At 39.5% G+C, this 14,354-nt stretch overlaps 1 protein-coding gene across 1 annotated transcript in view; it reads left to right on the forward strand.

The window, feature by feature from the left end:
- The window catches only part of ADAMTSL3 (ADAMTS like 3), a 345,110-nt gene that overhangs the window by 107,350 nt on the left and 223,406 nt on the right, over nt 1–14,354 (forward strand). Inside the window, exon 3 of the mRNA XM_063090639.1 lies at nt 8,013–8,140. Within this exon, the coding sequence (XP_062946709.1) occupies nt 8,013–8,140 (128 nt within the window). The remainder of the gene's footprint in view (nt 1–8,012; nt 8,141–14,354) is intronic.

The following is a 14,354-nucleotide window of genomic DNA, read 5'->3' on the forward strand; positions in this document are numbered from 1 at the left end:
GGGAATCACCAGTAGTTAGCTTCTGTTATCATTATGGAGGGCACTGCTCTCATTCTGTGCTGAAAGGGCACTGAGAATCTCTCTTCAAAGGTGGGGTTGAGGATGGCTGTGAGACCTGAATGAGATCGGCATTTGCCACAAATCACTTCATATGGAAGCCTGGGTGTCATCATAGCACCTCCTTTCTCCCAGCACATTGTCACCTGCCAGGTCCTTTTGATTCTAGTGCCCTCCTCTTCCAGACACTGGTAGTATCTAGTCCAGGCTCTTGTCTCTTGTCTGCACTATGTCAGTGGTCTTCTAGCTGTGCTCTCTGATGTGAGGCTCTGCTCCCTCAATCCTTTCCCACACTCCTGCCAGAGTAATTTTTCCAAAATACAATCTGCAAAAGTCACTCCTCTGCTTAAAAATGTTCCAGTAAGTCAATAAGTTACTGTGCTGGAAAGCCTCTCCTGGCCCTCCAGATCCACTCTCCACCCTTCCCCACCCCATGCTGCACCCACATGGAGGCTGACCTGTATGCATGGCATCAATGGTCTCCCTCGCCCTCTGGCTCCTGGCTAATGGGATTGGAGAGAGGTGTGTTTCTTTCCCCAGCTGTCTGTTTGTGGGTGGCTGTGGGTTGTCATTATTGATCTTAGCTCCTCTCAGGCAGCTCTGTAAACACAGCCTCTGCCTGCCCTTGCCCCGCCTAGCAGGCAGGGCTCGAGCAGACCATGAGCATCCCAGATTCACAGTCTAGCTGGTACCAGCCCAAGTGCTACGCCAGCCCTCATGGTCTCCCTGTACCCTGTCCACACCTGAGTGAATAGCATAGTTTTACAGGGCTCCTCAAGCAGGACTTGGCAAACGTGTTTATGTTTGGGAAATAATGAGAAACATGATGTGCTTGGAGTATGGGATATGGTGTGAGATGGACCTGCAAGAGATGGAGCTGGAAAATGAACAGGGTAGGGTGCAGAAAGCCTAGAGCTGTAGGACAAGTGTCCTGAGGAATTAGAGAAGGGCTTTCAAGGTGGTAAAATAACTGTCTAGGAAAGAGTAGACCAAATCCCAGAGGTCATTGACTATCAGGGTAATGAGTTGTGGATATATGTCTTTTTCAGTAGAAGATAGAATGGACTGGAGAAGAGAGATGTGAGATGCAGGGGTGTGGTGTGTTTCTCAGCACACAGCCTTAGATATATTAGTATTTAATATATCCTGGTTGAACTGAATTGTTGAGTCTGTGTGACAGCTTGAGTGACATTTTTATGTCATTCACCCAATTCATATTTCTAAATTTTTGTTGTTACAGACCTTATGGTAGTATTAACCAGAAAGAATGTATTTACTGTTAACAAAATCTGGGTTGTTTGAGATCTCCTTAAATAACCTTTGTGGTAACATTGGAATGAACATTTATTTGATGTCTGGGAAGTAATATCCCAGTGGAACTCATTTTATTTTGGGTTGTTTTTAATATGGAGCTGTTAATATAGCATTTCCAATAAGTGACCTTATATGTGAAATCTGTGTTTAATTACTAATGTTTTAGCAAGAGTAGTTGAACTGTACTATTTATTATAAGTCATAGATTTAAGGACTTGACAGGAAAATATTTTATGATTTGATTTATGCATGGAGATCCAAGAAAGGCAAGCAGTACTCTGGTCTTTATGAGATTGTGAACACACTTACTCCTATAATATTCTTGGCCTTTACCAGTTCATTATATAATCAGTAAACAGTATCTTTTTGTAATTTTTCATCCAACATATTCCCTAGCTAGACCTTTACTTAGAAAAATATGATTTCCTAAGAGATCTTTAAGCCTGCTAGTTTTAAGCAAATGACACACAGTACGTATTGCTTCTTGGGATATGTTTTCATAGGTTTCCCTTTAGTGTTTATTTTTTCCCTTAAAAAAATGAACTTTTATTGAGTGATTTATTGCACAAACTATACAAGTTCATTGTGTGATATTAGAAAATATAGATGAGCAAAGAGAAAAAAATTAAAAGTGTTTGTAATTCCATCACAATTAGGAAATAGAGATGAGAAAAATATAAGAGGTCACATGTAACCCATCATTTGAGAGTCATTGATGGGCTCTGCCCACGGTCCCAGCAGAACTGGTTTGTTCCATGGAATGTATGTGTCCCAGCTCTCCGAACCAAGGTAGAAATCGCTCCCGTTTCAGTGTCTCCTCTCTCTGTGTCCCTAGTGTCTGTTGCTCTTAACAACTAAGGATTGACAGTCTCATCACACCCCTTTGCCTCCGTCACCTGCTGCTCACTGACTTGTGAGCTACTTGGGGGTCATATCCATACTCGTTCTCCCCAGACATCAAGCACAGATCCTTGATTTAGCAAGCCCTTGGTATGTGTTTGTGTGAGAAAGTGAATAAAAGCATCTGAGTTTGTGAACGTTGGTCCGGAACATGCATTCTTCATGAAATCACCGAGATCAAATGAAATACTTTTGAAAAGCAGAAACGTAGCTCTGCTTGCAATAGAGAGGGGAAATAAAGTGAAAGACTTCATTGAGATATCGAAGGAATGCTGTGGTCAAGCGGATCTCAGCAGCAGATGTATTTGATCCAAGATGAGAAATGCTAACTCTGAGTGATGATAGCTTGGCTGCTGATTTGACTGGATTCCTGGTCATGAAGGGAAGTTGAGAATCAGGGAAGAAAACACGCAGATGTCCATAAGGAAAATGCTGGCTTTGTCTGGGGTAAGACAGAAAGGGCTTCTTCCAGGACTCCCCCATGCCTTGGATACACATGGATGTCAAAGCTACAGTTTTTGAGCTGTAGAATGGGGCTTGCTGAGGAGGTTAGAGAGAAGGCAGGAAAAGAACTAGTGTACAATACTCACTCTGTGTAGGACAAAATTCTTCAGGTTTGCCTTGAGGCTCTGCCTCCTAGTCTAGCCTCCAGGCAAGGTCACAGAGTGATATGATGTTGGTTGAGTCACACTTGGATTGGGTTCAGATAACAAGTTACCTTATAAAGTAGTAATAACATCAAATTTAAATAATTACTTAAGATAGCTTAAAGAGATGTTTGAAAAGGGGGAATTGGAAGCAGTGGTACCCAACTGATAAACATACAGGTTGCCTCTTCTGGGTTACCATTAGGCCAAGATTGAGCTGATAACCGTCAGCTATCTTTTATTGTCACTAGATTTCAGAGCTGGGGCTGGCTAAAGTGGGGCTGCTACATACCTCTCTTAAGAGGCTCACCACCAACATGCAGCCCCAAAATACAGACTTCATCCTGCCTGATCCAGTTCCTCCTAATGGCTGATTTCTCCCTCCCCACAGACCTTTCTGCCTCCTGACATTTGATGATAGCGATTGGTATTATTTCGTATTTTTATTGTAACGTTAAACTATGTTCGCAGATTCCAAGTCTGATTAGTTGGCTGCTTACTTGGCATCATGGCTGGCTTACTACTTTAAAAAAGCAGAAAAATGCTTTCATGAAATTCTGTAAGATTATGGAGCCATGTCCAGCACGCTTATCAGTGACTTGGGTGAAGACATGGAAGCTGCAAAGCTGAGCAAAGTGGCTCATGGATGGGGTGACAGGATCAGGCTTCAGACAGATCTCAACAGCCTGATATTCTGGGCCAAAACCAACAAGAAGAAATTCAGTAGTGATTAATGTTAAGTCAAATGGGAGAGAGCTGGCTCCACCATTGTTGTTTTACAAAAGACATTATTTTGAAGAAGAACAGTAACTTACATTTATTGAGACATTCACCAATTACATTGATGGAGATGCTGTGTGATTTACTTTATATGTGTTATTTTGTTTAAATCCTGTTTGGGCAAAGATTATTATCTCCATTTTATAGATGAGTTTTAGAAAGGTTAAGAAACTTACCCCGAGTCAAACAACTTTTAACCATTATGTGATACTGTGTCCGTAGCAAGTTCCAATAAATGGTGTGGCTGAAAAAGGAAGAAAGGAGGGAAAGAAAGGAGGAAGGAAGGGAGGGAGGGAGGAAACTTAGGTTTCATCAAAAGAAACCTGGATCATGGGGACAATGTATGGTTTCTGTGCTTCTCAGATACAGTGTTGTATTCTGGACATTACATTTTAAGATTAAAAATGTGCAAACTTATGTGTGTGCAGAGAGAGAAAGAACATAGTTGTGAAAGAGCTGGGAGAGTAAAAGGCACTGGGGTATTAGCCAGATCTTGGTGACTTTGAGAAAGCTTGAGAAGGGCTCTTCCACAGAGGATTGAAATTCCCTGTTCGTTGTTCTAGAGGGATGGAAATTCCAGGGAAGCAGGTTTGGTTTCACTATAGGGAAGAGTACACAAGCATACACTTTCAGAAATGACCCTGGTGGCACTTCATTCTGCTTCGACAGAGTTCTTTCTGAATATTTGTGTTATCATCATTCTGCTAGGACCAAAGGGCAGAGGAGAACTGGGTAGAAATCTGGGATATTATTGCTACTCTTTGGATAAGGAAGAATACATGAAAAGGGAGGGAGGATTGTTGGAGAGAAAACGGCATTGGGGCTTTAAATCAAAGTCCGACCATCTTCTTCCTAGCCAAGGAGAGGGGAAAAACTCAAGGATCCCTCTTGAGATGCCATTTTCTCTCTATTTTCTTAGGGGAAAAATGTCTTACCAATCCAAACAGAGAAACTAAAAACTTGCATTTATAACATGCCTATTTTAGTTGTTTTAGAATTGATTCCTTTTTTTTTTTTTTTTCGTAAGTAAAGGTGGAGAAGTTATGGAAAGAAACCTGATTTTAACTATAAACTGAACAGATGGGATAGAGGGAATAAAAACAAATTAAAACAATATTGCAAAGAACTCTCAACTTTCATTTAAAAATAAATATGATGATGTTTTTCAACTTTTCGCATTCAACCTATCAGTATATCAAGTGACAAAATGAAAAATCAGTTTCAGCTGTGTATATTTTAAACATTTGCCTAAATGATTTGGACTTACCTAACCTAAATGTCCAGATGAATGTATTAAACTGCTTATTGTATTTTTTATGAATTAAGACTTTATATTATGTTATAGGCAGGATGCAGTTATGTTTGGTGACGTTTAGTGTAGAACATTGAACTGAACAGTGGTCTAATTAGAACAGTAAATAGTGTGGGTTTAATTAGCCCCTATTCCTGATGACAGATTTGATCAGTCGCCAGATATTTATCCTTTCCTTTCACTTGACTGTTACTGAAATATTGCCTCTAGTAGCACCGCTTACTGTGCTGTAAATAGGTAGATTGGCAAGAAGCCATAAAACCCGTGGACTGGTGAGACTTGAGTGAAAATTATGGGGAAACCCCCTTTGTGCTTTATTATTTCTTCATTTCACTCTCGAAGGTCTTTCCTACAGATCTCTCTCTTAATTTAATGGTTTTTCATTGGATGAGGTAACTTGCCTAAGGGCTTAAGGAAACCTGTGCAATATCTGGTGCAGTCATAGGCTGCAGTTCATTAGCATGTCGCACGTACCTTCACAAACATTGCTGTTCTCCAACGTAGAGCTTACCTGTGAAATTCTGTCTGACTTGAACTTTTCCATACACCAAGAGGATGTGGTTTTTGTTTGTTTGTGTGCTTGTTTTTAATTAAAGTATTGTGTGTTTTATGAAAAAAAGACTTTATGAAGTGCAGAAAAACAAAACCAAAAGACATTAAAGTCACTCAAATCTCTCTCACCTACAGGTAGCCTCTGTAATATTTTAGTTAACTTCTCATTCCCTTCTCTGTGCATGTACATGTTTACCTGTATTAAAAATGACATAGGCTTATATTGTTATCTAATGCCTTTATCCCCTGAAATATATTTTTAAAAATAAATTTTAAAAACCATGAAAGTTCAGTTCATAAAACTGGTATCCATTACAGCACCACTTGCTTCATCAAATTGAAGATTTTGGTATATTGGCTTTAGACATTTTTTTTGGAGGGGTTAGGGAGAGATAAAACATCCAGTTGACATTCATTTTGTGTCTCTCCCTGACAACATTCGCTCCCAGTCCTACTCTGTCTATTCTTAGAAGCACTTTGGTGTGTTTCCAGCCCATATTCTTGTACTTTTAGTATGACATTTTTGTGTGTAGATTTGCATACCTATATCTTAATCTGTAGATGAAGAGATTTAACATGCTCTTTGTGTTTTTATTTTAATGTAATTAAACTTATCAGTCTTTCTGTTTATAGTTTCTACCTTTTTTTGAAATGTTCAGGACAGTCTTTCCTATACCAGCTCTATATGACTATTCATCTGTAATTTTTCTAGTATTTTATGGTTTCAGTATTTTAAATATAAATTTCTAATATAGTTGAAATTCATTTTGGCATATTTTGTGAAGATGTTGTCTATGATTTAAATATAAATGTCCTTGTACTAGGATCTGTTTCTGGACTCTTTTAATTTAATAGATCTGATTGTTTTATTGCTATGCCAATTCTATAATCATTTAATTGAGGCAATTTCTGTCCCATTTCAATTCTTTTACTGTTTTTTAAAAAAAATTTGTGGTAAAAAATCACATAAGACCTGTCCTCAATGAATTTTAAAGTATACAGTACAGTATTGTTAACTACAAGCACAATGTTACACAGCACATCTTTAAGAACTTTTTCATTTTGCATGACTGACACTTTATGCCCACTGAACAGTAATGCCCCATTTTCCCCTTCCCCTAGTCCCTGGCAGCCACCATTCTACTTTCTGCTTCAATGAATCGGACTACTTTAGACACCTCGTATAGGTGGAATCATGCAATATCCATCCTTCTGTGACTGGCTTTCTTCACATAGCATAATGTCCTCAAGGTGCATCTGTGTTGTAACATGTGACAGGGTTTCTTTCTTTTCTATGGCTCCATAATATTCCAGTGTATGTGTATACTACATGTTGTTCATCCATTCATTTCTCAGTGCACACTTGGCTTGGGCTGCTTCTACCTCTTGGCTATTGTGAACAATGCTGCAACGAACATGGGTGTACAAATATCTCTTCGAGATCCTGATTTCAATTCTTTTTGATAAATACCTAGAAGTGGGATTGCTAGATCATATGGTAATTCTATCTTCTTTTACCTTTTATTTTTCTTGGCTCTTATAGACTTATACTCCACTAGATGAACTTTAGAATCATTTGTTGGGTCCCAAAAACTTTCCTTTGGGGGATTTTGATTGGAATTGCTGTTAATTTGTAGATTAATTTAAAGACAATTGCCATTTTACAGTACTGAATCTACCCTTTCGGGACTATGATGGTTTCTCCGTTTACTCAAGTCTACGTTAGGTCCCTTAGTAAAGTTTTGTAACTTTAAGTAATAAGCTTCATTTCTTTTCACATCTATATTTACAGCTATCTATATATTTTTCCCTGTACCTCCCTGTCTCCTATCTTCTCTAGAGTATCCTGATATGTCAGTGGTGGCAAGTCCAGGAGACAAATGAAACCAAACTCTACTCATAATTGACCCTTCCCTATTTTCTTGGACCCCAAAAATTTATATCTTAGCCAAGCTTGTCCATCTGATTTTATTTTCCTGGGATGGAGCCTCTCTGGGGAGGTTCCACATATCCTCATGGAAGAAGGCTTCTTGCAAGTTACTACCTGTCCTCCTGATGGACAAGCAAGTCAGAATTTCAATGGTGATCACTTCTTAGATACAAGCTGGGACATTGCTATGTAAGTTAGAAGACAGAATAATAATAAAAAGAAATTGGTATTTACGTAATTTATTTAAATTTAGGAATGACAAAATTTCAGGTATGAAACTGAGCTTAGAAGCCATTTGGACAAAACCTTCTTCAGGTGGAAAGGCAAACAGGTGCCAAATAATTTTTATATAAACCTCTCTTAAGTGGTTTTTTAAATGCAGCCATTCCAAAACAAAGCATTTTAAGGCAATTTTCTTCTTTGTAAAGAGCTTAGAAGACGACTCTGGTATAACTGTGAGCAAGCTTTGGGATATTTATTCCACACTTGTCTATAATTTATTGCATTTTTTCACATCTAGACCTCAAGAAACACTCATTCAGATGAAGAGGAAGATGGCAACTGGGATGCCTGGGGTGACTGGAGTGACTGCTCCCGGACCTGCGGGGGAGGAGCATCCTATTCTCTGCGGAGATGCTTGACTGGGAGGTCAGCGGTGGCTTTACCTTCTCTGTGTAGGATGAGTCAGCCCTCTGGATGGGTGGGGAGGCAGTCAACTTGACTAGGCTTTGGAACATCCTATGATGGTGGTGTAACCTTTGTTGTGTCTAAATATTAGTCAGCCCCAAGTTACCATATACGAATAGTAATGGTCCTGTTTTTGTGGGGGTGGCCATACCCCATCCATATGAGGCTCTCAGCTCATAGGAGCCAGAGGCATGAGACACTTTGGGCTTTGAGGAAGGAGAAGCCGGGCACATTAAGTCCCTGGCCCAAAGTTGTCAGGACTTGGGGTAAGAGATCAAGTCTTCTGGGTTCTGCTCTTGAGTTACTGCAGTTTTAATTCATTGCCTGTTCAGTTACTCTGAGCAACCCGTTGATAAAGACGGTAATGTAAGTTCTGTTTTCACATCTTAGATATGTTTGTATTAAGTAATATTTGCTAAAATGTAAGATAAGCCTATTAAAAAAAACCCCCATAAGTTTGCAACAAGCCTGCACTTATCATTGCCTTTGAGACAATTTGAGGTCATTCTTCATGGGGCAGTTTCAATCCCAGCCAAGGATTTTACTTCAGCTCTCAGGTAAGACAGAGAGCCGGGCTGATGGGACCTGACACGCTGGTCCTGGACAAAGGAGACTCCAAGATCACGGCAGCCATCTTCTGATTTGGGATGTCGAAAGGTGAAAGAGTAAATTGACTTTGGTTGATTAGCCTCGAGGGATAGAGCAGAAATGCAAGGAGAACATATTTGGGCTCTAGTTTGTATTTCATTGAGGTTGCTGTTTTATGACAAACTCAACAGTGACCAAGCATGTCCTCCAGTTTCCTTGAGACAGTGCAGAGCAGGGCAAGTGAGAGGTTGTACATGTGGCCTTTGAGAAGGAGGACACTTGGTCCACTCCAGGAAGGCACGGGAAGACTGCTGGAGCACTGTAGTAGCATCACCCCAGGGCTAGGTCTAGCTCAGCTCATCGAACCTTCTTTAGTAAAGTGGTAGAACCAAATGCATGGATTGATCTTGCAAAGACAAAGTGGTATGCCTGCTTCCCCATGTTTTCATGTTAGTGGGGAAATAAAGGCCCTGCTGCCTGTGTCGTGCTGTGTGGAAGAATGTTGGGGATACGTGTCGTAGTGGGATACGGCTGAGTGTTATCCTGCTGAAGCGGGCAATAGGAGGGCCAGATCCCTGTGGGCAAGGGGAGGAGAGAGGCCTCCTATTTAAAGGATCAGATCTTTCCCACTCCTGGCCAGTCACTGAAGGAAGAGGTTTCCAGCCTCTTCTGGAAACTGGAGTGGGGAAGGCAGGACTTTGGCACCTCTCTCTAACCTCCAAGTCTGAGGAGTCGGAATAATTTGCAATTAATGGTAGAGTGAGAGTGGGAAAGGAGTGGGGTTTATTTGGATTTGTCTTTTTTTTAGTAGTATATACTTGTGCTTGTTAAAAAGATTTAAGAGGAATGTATTAAGGACCATGAATGACCACTTTCATCCTGTTGTCAATACAAACAAAATGCTTACTTATTCATTTATTATTTGATTAATTTTTAAAACTACTTTGATTTTGCTTGGAATCTAATTTTGCCAAGTGATATATCTCACAGTGAGTGTGAATTTATGTCTTCTCTTTCCCAACTGGGGTCTGTTGATGGTGAAAATGCTGCAGGTCAGGAAGGGCAGTTGCTCAGGTTCTTCTGTCTTTTCTACAACCCAGAAAGGGAGATTTGAGCAGGAGAGAAAAGAGAGGCAGGACAGGTCTTACTTGACTTCACTGTTGGGCACAGGTGTTGGGCTTTCTGGTTTGGCAGGTGTTTAAAGCTTGCTATTGAGAGCACTTCAATGGATTTTCCTATGATGCTGCTCCTGCCCTCCCTAATCCTTTGGGATCTCTTGCTACCAATTTCCTTGATATGCACTATTTGAAATGCTTTGTCTTGGTAATACTGTTCTTTCCTCAGTTCTGGGACAGCTAGGCCAACCCCCAGCTTCTGGTTTACAAGTACTCAGCCCTCAATGCCTGCCCTGGTAATTCCTGAGATGACCCCATGGTGGCTGTCTCGTGCATGTGCCCACGTCTGGTTCCCAGGAGGCCCTTGTGTGAACTTTGCTAACCATACTCTTGAACTTTCAGGAAGCCAGTGCAGCAACACCTACTCTGCTAACATGGGCCACTGCAGCTGGTCTGTCAGCCCTTAAAATTCTCAAGTGTTAATTACACACCAACCAACTGTAAGTGGTCTGTCAGCCCTTAAAATTCTCAAGTGTAAATTACACACCAACCAACTGAACTCTTCAACTGACGTCCCTAAAGTGTCTTTCCTTGATCTGGGTTTAGCAGCTTGTCCCTTTCCTTCTTGTTGGAGCAGAGTGAGACTGGGGCTCATAGCATAGCTTTCTCAATGAAATCTTCAGAACTCTTTCCTCTAAGTCTCTAGCTTCAGACCCATTTTATGCCCTTGATGTGGGTAAGGAGTTCAACATTAGCAAATTAAACTAACACAGATCCTTCCCACATGGTTCTTTCAGTCCAAGGAGACAAACATTTAACAAGTAAGCAATCAAATTATAAACAAGTAACCTGATTAAAAAATGGGCAAAGGAGCTGAATAGGCATTTCTCAAAGGAAGAAATACAAATGGCCAACAGACACATGAAGAAATGCTCAACATCACTCAGCATTCGGGAAATGCAAATCAAAACCACACTGAGATATCATCTCACCCCAGTTAGGCTGGCTAATATCCAAAAGACCGAGAATAACAAATGCTGGTGAGGATGCAGAGAAAGGGGAACTCTCCCTACATTGTTGCTGGGTCTGTAAAATGGTGCAGCCATTATGGAAAATGGTGTGGAGACTCCTCAAACAACTTCAGATAGAACTGCCACGTGACCCAGCTATCCCACTGCTGGGAATATATCCAAAGGAATAGAAATCATCATGTTAAAGGAATACCTGCACTCCCATGTTTATTGCACCTCTATTTACAATATCCACGAGTTGGAATCAGCCTAAATGCCCATCATCAGACGAGTGGATGAGGAAAATATGGTATATCTACACAATGGAATACCACTCTGCTATGAAACAGAATGAAATAGTACCATTCGCAGCAACATGGATGAGTTTAGAGAAAATTATGTTAAGTGAGATAATTCAGACACAGAAAGAGAAATACCACATGTCCTCACTTATATGTGGGAGCTAACAAAAATAAATAAATAAGTAAACAGAAAAAAAAAAAGACACAGCAATCACAATAATTTCTTGAACTTGTTAAGAGAAGAGAACAGATGTGATGTTGATGGGAGTGGGAAAGGGGTAGAGGAAGGGGGGAAGGGAGGAATTGGTAAAGGACCACAAAAATCAACTACATTGTATAATGATAAATTTAAATAAATAGATAAATACAAATTATATATAATTAAAAACTGTGTCAGGGGATGGATAAAGTGGTTAGGGCAGCACTCAGTGCTAGGGGGATGTTTACACTAAGACCTTATTGCTGAGAAGATGTCAATTATGAGAAAAAAATTTTTCAGATAGTAGGAGCAGCATATGTAAAGGCACTGGAGCAAGAAATGGAAAAAGGCTTTTATGTCTGAAGAATAGCGGACAAGAGAGAAAACAAAATGGGCCAGTTTTGAAGAAGAGAACAGATTTGTAGGCAAGGGAAAGGGATCTGATTCTCAGACTTTTGAATTTCAAACATGAATAAAGTTTCCAAACAGCATATTTGGGGCTGCATAGTATGCCAGTTTTTTAACTGGCCAAGCAAGGATGAAAAGGAAAACAAGAAAACAAAACCCAACTATGGTCTACCATTACAAACTTTTTAAAAAAGAGTTATAAGCAGTCTTTTCATTTTTTTTTTCAAGTTCAGTTGGATAGTTCTCATTCATTATTTAAATTTTCACTTAAAATATTTATGGAGTTACTTTGAAAAGTTTCTGAAATAAAAGTGATACTATCTTTGAATTTATTTACTTGAATAAAAGTCTGAGAACTAGGCCTCTTTTTTTTTCTCCCTAACCCCTCCTTGGCTGCTTGCCCATATCTGGTGGCCTCAGATCTGTTCTCTCCTTTTGAAAGTTCAAGTAATTATTGTAATTGCTGTTCCTTCCTTCTTTCCTTCCTTCCTTCCTTCCTTCCTTCCTTCCTTCCTTCATTCCTTCCTTCCTTCCTTCCTTCCTTCCTTCTTTCCTTTCTTTTCCCTCCCCTGCCCTCCCCTTCTCTTCTCTTTCCTTCTTTCTTCTCTCCCACTTATGAGTGAGGACATGTGTTATTTCTCTCTCTGTACCCAGCTTATTTCATTTAACATAATCTTCTGTAAGTCCATCCATGTTGCTCCAAATGGCAGAATTTCATTCCTTTTTATGGCAGAGTAGTATTCCACTGTGTAGATATACCACATTTTCCTTATCTAGTCATCCATTGACGGACATTTAGGTTGGTTCTGAATCTTGGCTATTGTAAATAGAGCTGCAGTAAACACGGGAGTGTAGGTATTCCTCAGACATAATGATTTCCATTCCTTTGGGTATATGCCCAGCAGAGGGATTGCTGGATTGTATATCAATTCTATCTGTAGTTGTTTGAGGAAGCTCCATACCATTTTCCATAATGGCTGCACTAATTTACAGTCCCACCAACAGTGTAGGAGGGTTCCCCTTTATCCACATCCTTGCCAGCCTTGGTTATTCTTTATCTTTTTTATATTGGCCAGTCTAACTGGAGTGAGGTGATATCTCAATGTGGTTTTGATTTGCATTTCCCTGATGATTAGTGATGTTGAGCATTTTTTATGTGTCTGTTGGCCATTTGTATATCTTCCTTTGAGAAATACCTGTTCAGTTCCTTTTCCCATTTTAAAAATTGGGTTGCTTGTGTTTTTGCTGTTAAGTGTTTGAGTTCCTTGTATATTCTGGATATTAATCCTTTGTCAGATGCAGAGTTTCCAAATATTTTCTCCCATTCTGTATGTTGTCTTTTTGCTCTGTTAACAGCTTCTTTTCCTGTGCAGAACTTTTTAGTTTGATATAATCCCATTTATTTATTTTTCCTTTTGTTGCTTGTGCTTTGAGAGTCATATTCATAAAGTCTTTGCCCAGTCCTGCTTCCTGAAGTGTTTCCTTTATGTTTTCTTTTAGTAGTTTTATAGTTTCAGGTCTTATGTATAAGTCTTTAATCCATTTTGAATTGTTGATTTTGGCATATGGTGAGAGGTACAGGTCTAGTTTTATTCTTTCACATATGGATGTCCAGTTTTCCCAGCACCGCTTATTGAAGAGGCTGCATTTTCCCCAAAGTATGCTTCTGTTGGCCATGTCAAATATCAGTTGGTTGTAAGTATGTGGGTTGATTTCTGAGTTCTCAATTCTGTTCCATTGGTCTGAGTGTCTGTTTTTATGCCAGTACCAAGCTGTCTTGGTTACTGTAGCTTTGTAGTATAATTTGAAGTTAGGTAGAGTAATGCCTCTGGCTTTATTTTTCTTGCTCAGGATTGCTTCAGCTATTCAGAGTCTTTTGTTGTTCCATATGAATGTTAGGATTGTTTTTCTATTTCTGTGAAGAATGTCATTGGTATTTTGATGGGGATTGCATTGAATCTGTAGTGGCTTTGGGTAGTAGGGACATTTTCACAATTTTAGTTCTTCCGGTGCAAGAGCATGGAATGTCTTTCCATCTTTTTGTGTCCTCTTTAATTTCTATCAGCAGTGATTTGTAGTTCTCATTGTAGAGATCTTTCACCTCCTTGGTTAAATCAATTCCTAGGTATTTTATTTTTTTGGTGACTATTGTAAATAGGTTAGCTTTTTTGATTTCTTTCTCTAGTAGTTCATGGTTGGAGTGTAAAAATGCTAGTGATTTTTGCATTTTGATAATGTATCTTGCAACTTTACTGAAATCATTTATCAGCTCTAAGAGTTTGTTGGTAGAATCTTTAGGTTTTGCTATATATAGGATAATGTCATCTGCAAATAGGGACAGTTTGACTTTGCCTTTTCCAATTTGGATGCCCTTTATTTCTTTTTCTTGCCTGATTGCTCTGGTTTATTACTTCCAATACTATGTTAAATAGGAGTGGTGTGAGTGGGCATACTTTTCTTGTTCCTGTTCTTAAGGGAAAAGCCACTGTTCAGGATGATATTGACAGTGGGTTTGTCATGTATGGCTTTTATTGTGTTGAGATAATTTTCTTC

This window comes from Cynocephalus volans, chromosome 3, assembly GCF_027409185.1.
Source record: "Cynocephalus volans isolate mCynVol1 chromosome 3, mCynVol1.pri, whole genome shotgun sequence".
Taxonomy (NCBI): domain Eukaryota; kingdom Metazoa; phylum Chordata; class Mammalia; order Dermoptera; family Cynocephalidae; genus Cynocephalus; species Cynocephalus volans.